This window comes from Juglans microcarpa x Juglans regia, chromosome 6D (genome assembly GCF_004785595.1).
Source record: "Juglans microcarpa x Juglans regia isolate MS1-56 chromosome 6D, Jm3101_v1.0, whole genome shotgun sequence".
Classification (NCBI taxonomy): Eukaryota; Viridiplantae; Streptophyta; class Magnoliopsida; order Fagales; family Juglandaceae; genus Juglans; species Juglans microcarpa x Juglans regia.
Genome location: NC_054604.1, coordinates 32,370,035 through 32,386,376, shown reverse-complemented (window position 1 = coordinate 32,386,376; position 16,342 = coordinate 32,370,035). Strand labels below are relative to the sequence as shown.

Sequence of the window (16,342 nt, the reverse complement as noted above, 5' to 3'; positions counted from 1 at the left end):
GGGAGTTGTCAAGATAGGCCGAGGAGGTGCAAACTCCTCAAGTCCCTATGTAACAGTTGTAAGGAAGCGTGCGGGAGAGGTAACCATGACTCCTACATTGAGGAAGGAAAGGTGGCGCCGCCATAGCAGGCTGAGAGGCAACCGAAATGATGATTGTGAAGTAGTATTCGTGGGAATGCGTGCCGAAAGAACAATCATGGCTCTCTCTACAAAGAGAGAGAGGGACTCGTCGGACCTAACTGAGGGGGCGTCGAGATGTGAGACAAAGCGCAACGTCGCATTAATTATTTTCCATAGGGTATCACGCCCCCTGGCTGATTCACGTGCATGAAACATGAGGCACGATGAGACAACTTCTTAGGATGAAAGGAACAAAACTCCAAACTACCTAGTATAAAAGCCTAATCAATGTATGATCAAACTCACAAAAGTTTAAGGCAAAATAAACACTTCCTAAAAAGGAAAACTGACTTAAGCATTGGAGGGTCCCCTGACCACCCTCGAGCTCCCTTTTTTACTTGTATGTTTGCATGTCGTTTGGTTCACCTTCCAGCTGTCCGAGGAGTCCTCCCGGTACATATGAAACACGTTCAAAACAGTGACGCCGTCTGTGGGATTTTCTTAACAAATTAACTTGTGCTTTGTACATCGGAAGCGCTTCAGGGCAGCTTGGGTCTAGTGGGCTCATTAGTTAGAGCACTCCTACGTACAATCCCCATTGGGGGGATTGCGTGAGGATGAATTGGGTTTTCAGTCATTTACCTCTCAAATTGTGGTGAAATATCAAAACTGCCCCTATCATATTTTCCCTCCAGCAATTATCCCTCCCGATAGAATTGTCAAATCCCTCCATTCACAGAGCCAACTCCAATGCCGTCGGCCACCTTCGAGCTCCATCCGCCACAGTCGACGTCAGCTTCTCCTCCACCATCTTCGGCTGCCACAACGTAAACCCTTTGAACAAACCAAGTTTTTTTAATCAACTTCTTTTTTATATTTATTTTATTTGGTAGACTTATAGGCATTGTGATGAAACTATGCTATTTGTTCTCTATGAAGTAGTCTTCAACTTTGAAAAAAGAGTGTAATAGCCAATCCACACCCAGTCTTTCGCACCCAAATTCTAGAGCTTTGAATGATTTGGGAGAGAAACCAGATTCTTGAAAAAAGTTGTTTCTTTTAATTCGTTCTGATTACATTTTGATTTCTAATTCCAGTTAGTATATGAGGGATTTGATGAAAAGAAACTTTGAAAATGAGAAATAAATTCAATATATATCAAGCTAGCTTCATATATATGACTATTTTGTATGCTTAAATATTCATGATTAACGTTGTTGCTTTAATTTGTTGTTCTTGCAATCATGCTCTTCCTGATCCTCATGTTTTTATTATTTTAATTCATTTCTAAATGTTTCAATCAAATCTAGTAGTCATGAGTAGGATGGAAGAAAGTAAGAAAACTAATCAGGTTGAACCCACCTCATATACTCGGTGATCTTTTTTTTTTTTTTTTAATTTCCTTCTGAAGATGAGCTTTTAGAAAGGACGACGGGCTCTAATGCTAAAGATAAGGTGTTAGAGCCAACGCCGGGATGTAATGCTGATGAGAATGTTTTAGAGCCAACGTCGGGCTCTAATGTTGATGAGGGAGTGTTTGAGCAACGTTGGGCTCTAATGATGATGAGGAGGTTTAAGAGCCAACGACTGAGATGGTTTTTAAAACTGAGGTGGAACTCATTGAGTACTATAAGAAATATGAGAAACAGACTGAGTTTGGAATAATGACCTAACGAAGTAAAAGGGGTCAAGATAGGAGTGTTAGATATATACTTGGTTCTGCACATGGTGGGAAGACAAGGAATCGTAGTATTAATTTCGCTAAACCACGTCGGACAATCAAGACTGATTGTAAGGCGAGAATTAATGCAATCTTGGTTGGTGGGTTGTTGCAAATAAATACTGTATAAAATGCACACAACCATGGCTTAAGTCCAAGAAATGCAAGATTCTTTAGATCTAATCGAGCTATTGATATTTTGTCACGAGGCAGTTGGACATTGATGATAAGATAGACAAAGGTAAGGCTAAAAGTCTCGGCACATTGGTTTTCAAGGCTAGTGGATTCGATAAAGTATTGAGAAAGATAAACGAAATTATATTAACAAAGCCCGTCACCTTAGACTTGGCAAAGGAGGTGCTGCAGCATTGATGGATTATTTCGCGAGAATGCAGTATAAGAATGAGGGCTTTTACTCATTGATGGATTTAGATGACGACGGAAGATTAAAAAATATTTTTTGGGCTGATGCATGGAGCAGAGCAGCATATGGGCATTTTGAGGACGTTGTGACATTTGATTCAACGTATCTAAGAAATCGATATGGTATGTCTTTTGCCCTTTTTGTCAGTGTTAATCATCATGGACAATCCATATTATTGGGTAGATGTTTGATATCAAGTGAAAATACTGAAACGTTTGTTTGATTATTTGAAACTAGTTGAAATGTATGGATGTTAGTGCGCCAGAAGCTATCATAACTGATCAAGACAGGCAATGAAAAATGCTATTGAAATAGTTTTTCCAAACACCCGGAATAGATATTTTTTGTGGCATATTATGCGAAAACTATCCGAGAAGATGGGTTCACATTCCTAATACAACTGTGGTTTGAAGACTGCCCTACACAAATGTGTTTGTGATTGTCAGACTCTCAACAAGTTTGAGACTTCTTGGGAGGTGTTTCTTGATACTTACAACTTGCACGAGCATGTATAGCTTCAAAATCTATATGTTGAGCGAATGTATTGGATATCTGTATATCTAAAAGATACATTTTGGGATGAGCACAACTTAGAGGAGTGAAAGCATGAATGTATTTTTTGATGAATTTGTGCATTTGAGGACAATGTTGAAAGAGTTTATTGATTAGTTTGACAATGCACTGAGGAAGAAAGTAGAGAATGAGATGGAAGTAGACTTTCATTCATTTAACTACACAATCTCGTATATAACCCATTTACTTATGGAGAAAAAAATTTAAGAATTGTATACTAACTCTAAGTTTAAGGAAGTACAATCCCAAATCCTAGGGATTATCCATTTATATTGTATTTTCATCAAGACAGAAGGGGCAATTTTGACATATCAAGTTAATGACCAACTGCAAGTCGATGATTGCATTAAATGGGTTACATATCATATATACTTCAATGAGGATGAATGTGAGGCGTAGTGCATGTGTGGCCTATTTGAGATGTGAGGCTTTTTATGTAGGCACATTCTTGCAATTTTGTTCGTGTGGGGTGTCCGAGTGTTACCTTCAAAATACATTATGGATAGATGGAGGAAAGACATTAAACTTAGGTATGCTCTCATTCGGAGCAGTTATGATGCTTTAAGTGGTAAACCAGCTGTTAACAGGTACTCTATATTGATTAAGCTATGCTATGAAATCGCTACAAATGCAACAAAATGTGATGATAATGCATTGGATATGGCGCAAAAGTTACGAGCAATGAATTTGCAATACACAAAAACAAAGACCCAACCCGCACTTGGGCAAGCTAGTACTGAGGGACATGATGTTGAGGTTGGAAGTTTAAAAAATGTTTTGAGTCCTTGAGTTGTTAGAGGCAAAAGGAGACCCCCAACGAAGAAAAGAGAAGATCCAATTGAGAAGATTATGAAAAAACGACGTACTAAAAATAGCCAATCCAATGTCGATGACAATAGAAATAGAAGAAATGTATTCCATTCTTATATCTTTTTTATTTCAATGGTATTTCTCATTTGTATTTAATATGTCAAGTTTTTAATTTGATTTTTAAGAAAATGTATATATTTAAATGTAGACAAAGAAACAAATGGAAGATGACAACATGACGAGTGACCCTGCAATTTTTACATAGGCTGTGTTAGTGCCTGGCACACAACAAAGTGTCATTTCACATGTATGCAGTTTTTAAGTAAGTACATGGCTTTTTAAAATTATTTCAAGTTTATATTTATGGTTGTTAATTTAGAGTTTGGTGATTTTTACATATGGATGAGGTGTTATAGATGGATCCTCAACATCATGACCAACTTGCTGAGTTGATGAATTAATTCCGAATTGATGTTTTGGATTTTGAGTTTTTGATAATGTATTTTGAGAGTTGCTACTCTATGTTGGTTTCGAGTTTTTGATGTTATATTCTCAAAGATGCTACTCTATGTTAGTTTCGAGTTTTTAATGAATGAATTGCAGTTTTCAGTATTGACAATTGTTGAATTTACTGCGTGCAAAGAATTTGCTTATGAAGTATGGCTGCTTGACAATACATTGCTATATAAATAAAACCACAAAAGAAAAAACTTTATGGAAAACTCCAATTATTTATTGTAACATCACAAGTCTGGCAAAGTGTAGCACATAAAGTGATATTAGATGCTTTCAACACTTACAACAACTTTACAAGTGACCAGTCTAACTACAACGGTTACAAACTTGGCAAAGGGGCTAAGTCCCCAACAAAACATCCCCAACACAACATTAACAATATTAATCCTCATTTGATCTTGATCCTAGCAACCAGAATGAGGTTAAAATTGAAAGTCCCCAATACACGCAAAGTAGCATATGTGCGTAACTAATTTCTTTAACTAGACTTTCAAGCTCTTCCCGATTGTTAACTAGTTTTTCCTATCTTTGCTGGAGTTCTCACTCTCTCTGCTGAATATCTAAGATCTCTTTTCTTGGCAACTGGATTTCATCGTATTCTTCAAAATCTACCCATAAAAAGTAGTTGCAGTGTGGTTTTCTTTCCACCAAAAACAAGTTTAGAAATTATTGTAGGATATAGGAAATTAAAAGCAACACCAACAAAGCGTTAGTAATAACCTTCTTTATTGTACTTTGGACATGAAAAAAATGGCCGTCTTAAATTTCTTGAGGTGTTTGCAACTTTCAAACATGCTATCAACCCGCATAAACATTTTGGAAGGGTGTTCGGGGACTGCTCCACAGGTAATGGATAGAGTTCAAATTATGTACAATTCTATACTGTAATGGGCAGTATCATAACAACCAAACAAGAGAGAAGTCACAACTTAACTATCCAAGTGATAATGATTTATAGATAACAAAAACATTGTCCAAATATTGTCCAAACACATTGAAAACTGAGAAGTATAACCCAATCAAGAAATTAAACATCACTTATTTGTCCAAATATCGTGAGTAACTGTGTGTGCCAAAATTTCTATTGTCCCCCCCCCCCCCCCCCCCCCCCCCCCCCCCCCCCCCCCCCCCCCCCCAATAGACACCCAGAGTATATATAAAACTCTTGATGCTTTACATGCAATAAGAATTAGATGGCTAAGCTGGACAGAAGATAGCACAGGAGTAACAACTAAATGTCAAGTAATTGTACCCTATTTTAAAAAATATTCTAACCCCTAAGACTTGTGATCCAAATAACAGGTAAACCCTTGTGAAACCCTCAATCACTTGTCATTATTGATTGTGGCAGAATATTCCTATTTCAAACTAATTTTTCTTGCAAAAATAAAACCAAGTGAGTGAAGATGCAGTTCCCTCTAGATAGGTAAGGAAAATTAGAAAACAAAAACATGACTACTTCAGAGGGCAATAACAAAAACAACAACAAAGAGGCCTAAGTATATATCTAAGGCTAGAAGAGGAGTTCAAACCATCTAATAAAGGCATTCATAATTATAACTGCTCTATATTGAGCGTTCAACTTTGACAATATCTAGCACTGTTGGAAGTATATGACTCTTAGAATTAGTTGAGCCATAGGTTTTACATTTGCATCTTTTCCCTGTTCTATGCCCAATTTATATGTATAAGAGGTGCTTATCCATCATTATATTTAGGGGAGATTGTTTTGTGTAGGAAATTTAGGAAACTTGCTTCTAATTATTATCCTAGCAGTCTATCAGGAGGAAAATAGTCCATTTGGAGACTCTTCTGTTTGCAATGGAGAGGCTTATGCTGTGCTTTCTATGGCGGTAATAGTCCATTGTTCTCACTCTACAATCTCCAAAATCATTGAATGCCATAGTAAGAACAGTTGGTTGTGAACGATAAATGTTGCAGTGCCTCCACGGTTAGTTCATTTGTATAATTTTAATATAAATATGCTCTGTAAAGTTTGGGAGGTTCCTAACATTTTTTCTGAATTTGTTTTAAGGCTTCTAAAAACTAGAGTGGGAAAAAGATAACACAGCAGGGCCCTCTCCAAGTTCAGCACCCTCAACTCCTTCAACGCATACACTTGGAGATGTGATATTGAACTAAAATGCAGAATAAATTTAGAATACTCCTTCAAGCACAAGCAAGCTAAAACGCATACACCTGGAATTTTGTTCAGTTCTTGTTACCCTTTGAAAGCAAAAAAAAAAAAAAAAAAAAATTACCAGATGGGAGGTTCCTAACGAAGAAAAAAAATAAAAACCAAGAGTGATCTCGGAGAGGTTCGAAGTAAATGGCTTTCGTGCCTGGGTGATCTCGGAGAGGTCTGGAGTGATCTCGAAGAGAAATACCAGATAGAGGACATTAGATTTAAGAGAGAGAGAGAGAGAGAGAGAGAGAGAGAGAGAGACCAACTTCGTGCCTGGGCAAGGGGAATTTAGGGGAGGGAGGGAGTCCTGTATGATGAAACGTGATCGTTTTATTAAGTGAAATGACTCTTTTCATTAAGTCATGCGTGGGGATTCTTGAATAACGACTGCACTTAGAATTATTGCATCAGTTACCATGGACACACCACAGATGGAGAAAGATGAGTTGGTGAAAAGGTTGATGGCGCAGGTAGAAGCACTCTAGAAAGAAAAAGAGGCTTTGCGAGAAGGCCTTTATAAACAAATGGAAGAACTAGAGCCAAGTCGCAACTAGGAAGAATAGTCACATAGAGTTATAATGGAGGATGACGAGGGAGATAAGAAATGAATGTAGCAAGAGTTGAAGAGCTCCAAGATAAGTACCAAGAAATGGTGAGAAGTGTATGGACATCATCCTCGGTGGACCAAATTCTCGCTAGCACTGGCCTGCCTTACAATGTAAGCGTGATGGCGGTGCCGCAAAAGCCAAAGTCCAGGGTCCCCCTTATTGACCTGTATGACGGAACTAAAGATCTATGGGAGCACTTGGATACCTTTAAGGCACACATGACCTTGCACGGGTTTTCAAGAAAGGTCGCATGTCGAGCCTTCCTTTTGACCTTGAAAGAGGCAACATGAGTTTGGTTCACATCTTTGGTACCAAACTCGGTTCGCCATTTTGAGGATTCATTGCGGTTTTCCTCACACAATTTCTGGCCAGTCATAAAAGGAGATGACCGACGGCTTATCTCCTGACGGTCAAGGAGCGAGAGGATGAGATCCTGGAGTCTTATCTGTACGGACTCAACAAGGAGCATATGACAACAAACGACCCGGATGAGAAGATCACGCTTGCGACCCTTTTGGGGGACACTTGGCCTCGAAGTCCATTCATGGCAGAATTGGCACGTAGAACACCCGGTACGTTGAGATAGTTCATGGATCATACCGACGAGTTCATTAATGCGGAAGATACTCTTCGAGCCTTAAATGCCCTAAGAAGTATAGAGCTGGAACATGCCTAAAAGAAGGCCAAGGCTTCGGCACAAGCCAAGACAGCAGAGAAAGATAGACAGAGTAAGCAAGAGTGTGGGCATGATAGGCCCTTACCAACAAAAGGTGCTTGCCCTCGCCATGGTCGCTCGGTGCTGACAATAGAGGATGCCAAGGACCTCCCAACCCGGGAGGTAAGAGTGCGAGAAGGAGAAAATCGCTACTGCCATTTTTATAGGAATACTAGCCATAGCACTGAAGGAAGTAAAATCTTAGGAGGAAGGAGGGATGAACCCCCTTGGGCAAACGGGCAGGACCAATGGGGCAATCAAGAGTGTGGTTGAAGCTGAGATGACCAGAGAATAAGGAACAGAGAGTGCCCAAGAAGGCAGGAGAGGCGTGGAGTTCGGCAAGACCAATCTCGAACGCCCCCACGTCAGGGCTTTCCATTAGGAGAAATTCGAACCATTTCATGAGAGTTTGCTGGAGGAGGGCCGACATCTTCCGAAAGAAAGACGAATGAGAGAAAAGAGCGCTTTTAGGATATATACGTAGCAGAGCATCGACCCAGGAGGGAGAATGGTGAGACCCCAGTCATCTCCTTTGGAAAGGCCGACGAGGAAGGAATCCCCTTATGCTCCCTTAGTTGAATTGGGACCGGTCAGATCTGGGAAATGTCATGCATGAGTTCTAGTAAATATTTTTAGAATGCATTTGGGATGACCAAATTTTTTATTGTATCCAAACATGCTCTTATAACATACTGTAATGACCCAACCTAATAACTTTAAGGTCAGAATATAGATAATTTTTATTGGGTCAAAATTATATTTAATAAGTCATATTGGATAAGCCCTCAAGTGATAAATTATTGAAGTTGATTAGAAGTTTTAATTAGTTTCAATAACTAGGTTAAATCTTATTTAGTATTGAACGAGGTAGACTCATTTTAAAATTTAAAGATTGATCACTAGAACTTATTTCAATTTAAAATTACCACTAATTAAAGTTCTCATGTAGTCTCAGTCACTGTCGATCCTAAATTGAATGAACTGCTAGATCGTGTTTCTAAATTCAAACTCTCTTCTTAGATGATCACGACCAAGTGTTCCACAGATTATTGCCACTACATGCATTAATTGAGTCTAACTCAAACTCTTCGGACCCTTTCCTAAAGAGGTTACAATTCTACAATCCTTGTCACCCAAAATTTCTAAACCCGACTACCCTCTATACATATCTATGTATATGTGTCTTTCAAACCTGTTACCATCCAATATAATTCCACTAGGGCTGCTGCAAGTCTACTTTATTTTATCAAAAAGCCCAGACACGAGTCACATTACACTTATGTATTAAATCAATCATTATTGCTCTGTCACATCTTCTTTCTGATTGAAAATAATTCCTACCTTTCACAGCATAAGTATTACAAAATTCCATCTAAACCATTGGTTGTAGCCTTTGATCTTGTTCAGCATCTTGAAGACTTTTAAGGATATTTTTACACTTCTGCCCTTGATTTCAATTCATGGCTGAATATATATTGTGGACGTGGTTTGGGCTTACTTTTACGGTAAAGAACCGTGAAAAAAGATTTAGGAAGCAAGACTAAAAGGTAATTAGGTCATAAATCAGGATTAACATACGTTAGCTAGTTATATATATTATTATTAAAGCCAGTTCTTTGGAAGCCAGTGTTTATGTATCATGCATGTCATAATATTTGCAAGCACGTAATTCATCATGTTTTATTCTGCCTATTATAGTTATATATGTATTATGCATCTCATGCATCTTACGTTGCATAAAACACGCAAGCTTTCATAAAATCAAGTGTACGACAAGCCTAGAATAGTTAATCAGATGGTCATTTAGATGCATGGTGCCAATGCACTCAGGATGGATGTGCAAGCCACAGACTCAAGCATGGTCCGCCATAGTATTTTATCTGAGTAGATTAGCGGTTTCCCTAGTGACTATAGGACGTGGGACCGATGCACAACCTTGCACACAAGATTAAGTGTGTTGACTAGTCAAAACAGTCAGATAATTCAGATCAGCAAGACAAATCAGTTAATTCAGATAAGTCATGCATGTCATAGCATACATAAGAAGAGTCATGATTTTAAGTTCTCAGTATGAAATATTTTATGAAAAACCTTATGTTAAGTATGTTTACATTATAATTAGTTTCTTACTGAGTCATCTACTCGTTTTAGTTTGTTTTTATGCTTTTAAACTAGGGGTTTGCAAAATTCTGAAAATTTCGACATCGTCCGACTTCCGCTCCGATTCCGACTCCGACTTCGTCGGAGTCATCAAAATTCGGAGTCGCTCCGAATATCTATTTGGAGTCGGAGTCGGAGTCGGAGCTCCAAGAAGCTTCGATTCCAACTCCGAAATTTTTTTTACTGTACACTTGCGCTCGAGCGAGGTGTCGAGCGCAAGTCGTGCACACGTTGTATTGAACATTGACTCGAGCGACATGTCGAGCGGAAGTCGAGCGAACCTCTTTCAGAGTTCTGCTCGAGCGACATGTCGAGCGGAAGTCGAGCAAACCTCTTCCAGAGAGGTTCGCTCGAGCGACATGTCGAGCGGAAGTCGAGCGAACCTCTCTGAAAGAGTTCCGCTTGAGCGCCACGTCGAGCGCACGTCGAGCTTCGATCTTATGTCGGAGCTCCGATAGGAGGTCGAAGCTCTGACCTCCGATCGGAGTCTGAGTCGGAGCTCCAATTTGGCTCCGACTCTTGTCGGAGTCGGAGGTCGAAAACGAGCACTCTGACTCCGTCGGAGTCGGAGCCTAGCCCTATTTTAAACCATCTCAGGTCAGAATAATTATGAAGATAAAGCTGCAGGACGTGACTTAGTCTACGGAGGTGTGACAGTGACCTAGATCATGTACAAAATTTTAGTTATGATTTTTATAGCACGGACTTTGAAAATTGTAATAAATGATTCCGCGTACTCTCTTATGATCTCAATATTTTAATAGGAATGATTTTATTTATAGAATTTTTGTACTTGACGCTTCTTTCAGAATAGAAGAAAATATTTTTAAGTCACGGTTAGTAGCAGCACTCCAGCTCCCGAAAAATTTTAAAAGTGCCTTTATTAGTAACCGTGAGAAGTGGGGTGTTACACATACACATGGGGATGACCAAATGTTTTCCTAACTTTTACTCCAAAATCATCTTTCGCTATTCTTAGTACTCAACTTTTCAAAATCTCCTACAATACACTCATTATCATTTCTCTATTCTATTAAAGTAATAATTCTTTATTATTGTTTTACTCATTTCTTTGTATATTTTTAGTTACTCGATTTTTTTCTTCTAAAAAAACAGTGGAAGCAAATTATTTATTTATTCATTTTTTCACATTTTCGTAATTATTTAAGTATTTGATGCAAGACACGAGCTGACTAACGTGGCAACAGAGTAAAGTACTTCGGAAGGTTATTGAAGATGGAGGGTAGGGGTGGGCAGGCAATCCCGCACTGCCCATGCGAGGGCAGGTGCCCTTGCTCAACATGGAGGACCCCTAGTGGGGATGGGCAGACCCCTAGTGGGGCCCTGCCCCGCACCCTCTCATATTTATAATAAAAAATATTATTTTTTATATTTATATAAATAATTTATGTAGATATATTGTATATAGATATATACAATTTATTAAAAATTTAAAATTAAATTCAAGTTAATGGATTGCCTTGACCTCATAGGCCAACATTTATATAAGAGATCAAGGCAATACAATATTCATACTTAAGCAAAGTAGGACTTACAATGTGGGACTTAACAGTATATGAGACTTACAATGTGGGACTTAACAGTATGTCTCATATTGCTTAAGTATGACTATTATATTGTATTATCTTGGCCTCCTATATAAAGGTTGGCCTAGGAGGCCAAAGCAATCCAAAATACAACTCTAATGAGTTCATATTCTTTTTAAATTCTATTATATTATAACTTGGGTCTAAAAAAAATCTTGGACCAAAAAAAAAATTATAAACCCAATAAATCACTGAGTTGAACGGGGCCGGAGTTGGAAACCCTCCCACATGGTATGGTGCGGGCAGCACCACTAGTGAAAGGTGCTAGCTGGGCATACCGTTGGTACTTTTTTTTATTCATTTTCTTTTCAATATATTTTTTTAATATTTTTAGTTATTAAGTAAAAATTTAAAAAAATATACAATTTTATTAATAGTCTATTTCTTAATCACTACATAAAAAAATAAAAAAAAATAAAAATGTTCAAATGGTAACCTTTAGCAGTAATATTAATGAGGCAAAGTTGTATTTTTCATTAAAGGGTTCGTTTAGATAGTGAGATGAGATGAGATGAGATAGTTTTAAACGAGGTGAATAAAATATTATTAGAGATTATTTTTTAATAATATTATTATTTTAAAATTTGAAAAAGTTGAGTTATTTATTATATTTTACATGAAAGTTTAAAAAAATTATAATAATAAAATGAAATGAATTAGATAAAATGAATTAAAAGTATTTTTATATCCAACGGATTAAAGATATTCGGATAAGGCATTGAGAAAGAAATCACTTGCAGACTGGAACTTTCCAATCACATGCAGATTTTTCCTAGCTAGATTAGAGAATTTCCTCCTCCTCCTCTTCCTCCTATTTTTTTTACGATGACATAATAAACAAAAATGATAGACTAACAGCAATTTATTTACTGCTATAGATTAAAATAATATATTTTTCAAAATTTTAGTTTACCTTTTATTTTGATTTGATGTTTTAAATATTTAAAAAATACTATTTTATTAAGAATGGTAAATAAAATGTGATTGAGTTATAAGCCTATCACCACTTCGAATCATACTATTCGAAGTCAGCGCACGGATCTTCTATTACCACTCTACGCCAGTATTTGTTGTGCTCATGGTTTTTTTTTTTGTTTTGGAAAGGTTTTGGAGAGAACATTTAGGGTATGTTTGAAACTTAAAATTATCTCAATTTATTTTAATTTATTATTATAATTTTTTCAAATTTTAATACAAAATATAATAAATAATTTAATTTTTTTAAATTTCAAAATAATAATAATATTAAAAAATAATATTCTAACAATATTTTACCATCTCAACTCAACTCAATTCAATTCAATATCTAAATGCAGCCTTAAACCTTTGGGCTTCGGGCCAATCTTTAAGACTAAACTCAGTACAAAGGCCACGAAGACTAGCCCGATACTTATGGTTAGGAGCCCCACGGATGGGGGCTCGTAACCACAACCATGAGACAAGATAACTCTAAAGAGCTAGCTAGAAATAAGGCCCACAGTTGGATACAATTATAATTATCTTGAACAAGATAATTCCTACAAAATAAGAAGTATCTTCTCTAGTTAATAAGGGATCATGAAGGATAAGCACACGGGACTGGTGATCAGAGTTAGTCACCATCACGCCACATCCTTCTATAAATAATTTGATTGAGATAATGAACATTTTTATCTTCATTTTCATATACACTTTTCCTTATACGGTTAGTGATTTAAGTATCGGAGTCTTCCCAAGACGACTAGAGCCGTCTCTTCATTACTGCAAGTTATCCGTACGGTTAGTGGTGTGAAATATGTCATTTATAGAAGGTTTCGAATACAAATTTTCTATTTGAGGAACGAGTCATATACTATCATTTTCCATTTTGATTGTTTATAATTTTCCATTTTGATTGTTTATCTGTAATGAAATTTTTAAACTACTTATCTCAATAATGTTTTTAAAATCACTGCTTTTGTAATAATAATATTTAAAAAAAATCATATCAATTTTTCTTAAAAACTTGAAAACAAACACATCAAAACTCTCACTAAATTCAACACCAAATTATTTAATTTAGGATGCAATATAGTTAATCTGAATTAATTTGTTCTGACCAACTACTCGTGCGAAATTAAAGCGCCCAGCTCATTGAGGTTTGAAGCCTAGTTAGGTTATCATGCACTATCTTTTAATTTTTTCAGATTTTGTAGGGCCGAAGTAATGTATTGCCTCTTGCATACGCAACAGGACAACACCGTACCGGAGATGTCCGGAAAGTATATAGGGTCGGTGTATAAAATTACAGCTTTTTTATTCATAAATCTCATACGTTACGTATCATATTTTTTATTATTTTTAATATTTTTTTAATTTTATTCTTCTTAAAATAATTGAATTCTTCTACTCATTATTTATATATTACATATTTAGTAAGAAAAAAAAATAAAAAAAAAATAATTTATATTATATGAGACTTATGAATTGAATTTATCTCTTCAATTTTGTAAGCCATTTATTTCTTCTTCCAAAGAAGAAACGACCCATTTAATTCTCTCTTCTAATTAAAGCCAAAGCTCAGCTTTTATTCTGTAGTAATAATAATAATAATAACAGTATTATAATTATAATAATGATAAGAATACCTCAAATACAAATAAAGCAAACGAAATAAAAACGCAACTCACCACATACATATATTCATTGCTACAAACCTTAGACTGGAATAGGGATAGCTCTAAGTGGGTGAGCAATATGTGATGTTAAGGAAATCTTATTTTCCATGCTCATATCCTCGATTTTCACTCCATCTTCAAGCTTCCAATCGAAGTTGTGAATAAGAGAACCTAACATCAAGTGTAGCATTCTCGTCGCCAAAGGATAACCAGGACATATTCTTCTTCCACCACCAAATGGTATAAGCTCAAAGTTCCGACCTTTAACATCAATATCAGATCCCAAGAACCTCTCTGGCATAAATGAACTCGCGTTTTCCCATAAGCTCGGGTCTCGACCTATGGCCCATGCATTCACTAGCAATTGTGCACCCTCTGGGATAACATAGCCGTTGATTTCTACGTCTGCATCGGCTTTTCTGGGTAGTAAAAATGGAATTGCTGGGTGCAATCTGAACGTTTCTTTGACTATGGCTTGTAAGTAAGGTAACCGTGCAATATCCGATTCCTCTATTGGGTTGCCTTTCTCAATTACCTGCTTCAGCTCTTCTTTGGCTTTCGACAGCGCCTCTAGGTTTTGGAATAGTTCTGCCATTGCCCATTCTAATGTGGTTGCAGTTGTCTCAGTGCCCGCAACAAATAGGTCCTAATCGAAAACTCCAAAAAAAGTTAAAAAATCTTCTTTCCATATTACGATGGATGAAGATGCTAGTTTTAGAGCTTCTACACAAATCATCTTAATCTATCTCATTTTATTTTATTTAATAATTATAATTTTTTTAAATTTTTACATAAAATATCATAAAAAATTTAATTTTTTCAAATCTCAAAATAAAAAGAATATTAAAAGATTTTATTCTAACAATATTTTATTTAACTTTCATCTCATTTGAGTAACTAATAGAGACCAAATCAGCTGGATACACATTTAAATAAAATTTAAAATGATAAGATTTTTAATGATTGAATACCTATCAATACAAGAATAATATAATATACAGTTTTAAGTTATACAAGTTCTGTATAGTTGTTTTTAAAAAATAATTCTCACATTTTTTCAAAAGAACTGCACAAACTTACACACATTAGAACACTACAAATATTATTTCTTTTTGTATAGTATGATTTATGTCAAAAAAGTTATAACTCAAGGTAGGTATAAATATTGTTCAATTTAAATTTGAAGTTAACATGCAAAAAAAATAAAAATAAAAAAATCTTGAAAATCCAAGTAAACAATACGAGGAGAGAGAAAAGAAAAGAAGAATCACGACAGAGAAAAACAAAGAGTAATAATGGTCGTCCATACCACGAACAAGCCTTCTATCGTAGTTTTGTCCAACTCCGTACTGTTGTCACCACTGATATTGAGAAGGGTATCTAACATATCACTTTTCGTGACATAACCAGACACTTTCCTCAACTGCAACCTCCGGCTAATTAAGCGATCAAAGATGTCTATTAGCTTTGAAAAGTGAACTGTCAAGCGCATTGCACCTTGGGGATAGATTTTCTTAAGCAGAGGAAAATAATCTACCAAGTTGGGTTTCCCTACCTCCCTCATGATACCCCCTGCAATCTCCTTAAACTCTCCAGCCATGTCAGAATCCGAATTGGCCAAATCCAACGAAAATACTGTGTTTGATAACAGGTTAAGCGTAGTCTTGACAGCCACCATGCCAATATCTATTGCCTCACCAGTTAGGCTGCTTTGATGAGTCTCGGCAAGGAGCTCTTGCAGTTTCATCCGCCGGACATCTTGGTTGTCATTGAGTGCTCTGTTGGAGAATAGCTGGCCATTGCAGATTTTGCGAAGGTTCCTCCACTTGGTCGAAACTGGGATCCATGCCATCCCCAACTCGTCGTGTTTGTGGGCTCGTAGTGCGTCCGGGATTGTGCGGCTGGACAACTGTTGGTCATGTGTTCGAAGGACTTCTTTTGCCATTTGTGCCGACGAAATGATTATTGTTGTTACTTGGCCTAACTTTAGGCACATGATGGGGCCATAAATCTGGGCAAGCATGGCCAGGGACTTGTGGGATTTGTCACCCACATCCAAGAGATTTCCGATTATTGGATATGGTTTTGGACCTGGTGGAAGCTTTTTCGGAGTTGCAGTGCTTCGAACTATGCGGAAGGCTTGGATGATGACCCAGGTGATGCAAAGACATAGCAAAGTGTTGGACAAATCCATCTTTCCTAGATTTGATATTCTGATCGTAAAAGAGAAATAACAAACAATGACGAAATCAGGACTATTATGAGGAC

The 16,342-nt window shown here is 36.8% G+C and overlaps 1 protein-coding gene across 1 annotated transcript; it reads right to left on the bottom strand.

The window, feature by feature from the left end:
* Nucleotides 1-13,963: 13,963 nt before the first annotated feature.
* On the bottom strand, nucleotides 13,964-16,342 carry LOC121234024 (geraniol 8-hydroxylase-like). Its single transcript, XM_041129822.1, has 2 exons — nucleotides 15,384-16,342; nucleotides 13,964-14,720 (listed from the first exon to the last, which is right to left on the bottom strand). The coding sequence occupies exons 1-2, from the start codon at nucleotides 16,266-16,268 to the stop codon at nucleotides 14,115-14,117; spliced, it is 1,491 nt and encodes a 496-aa protein (XP_040985756.1). The 5' UTR covers nucleotides 16,269-16,342; the 3' UTR covers nucleotides 13,964-14,114.

Bases quoted from the DNA above. Each gene is read 5' to 3' on its own strand.
- LOC121234024 (XM_041129822.1), bottom strand. From the start codon at position 16,268: ATGGATTTGTCCAACACTTTGCTATGTCTTTGCATCACCTGGGTCATC. The intron at 14,721-15,383 runs GTATGGACGACC...GTTTTCGATTAG, and splicing joins CGATAGAAGGCTTGTTCGTG to GACCTATTTGTTGCGGGCAC.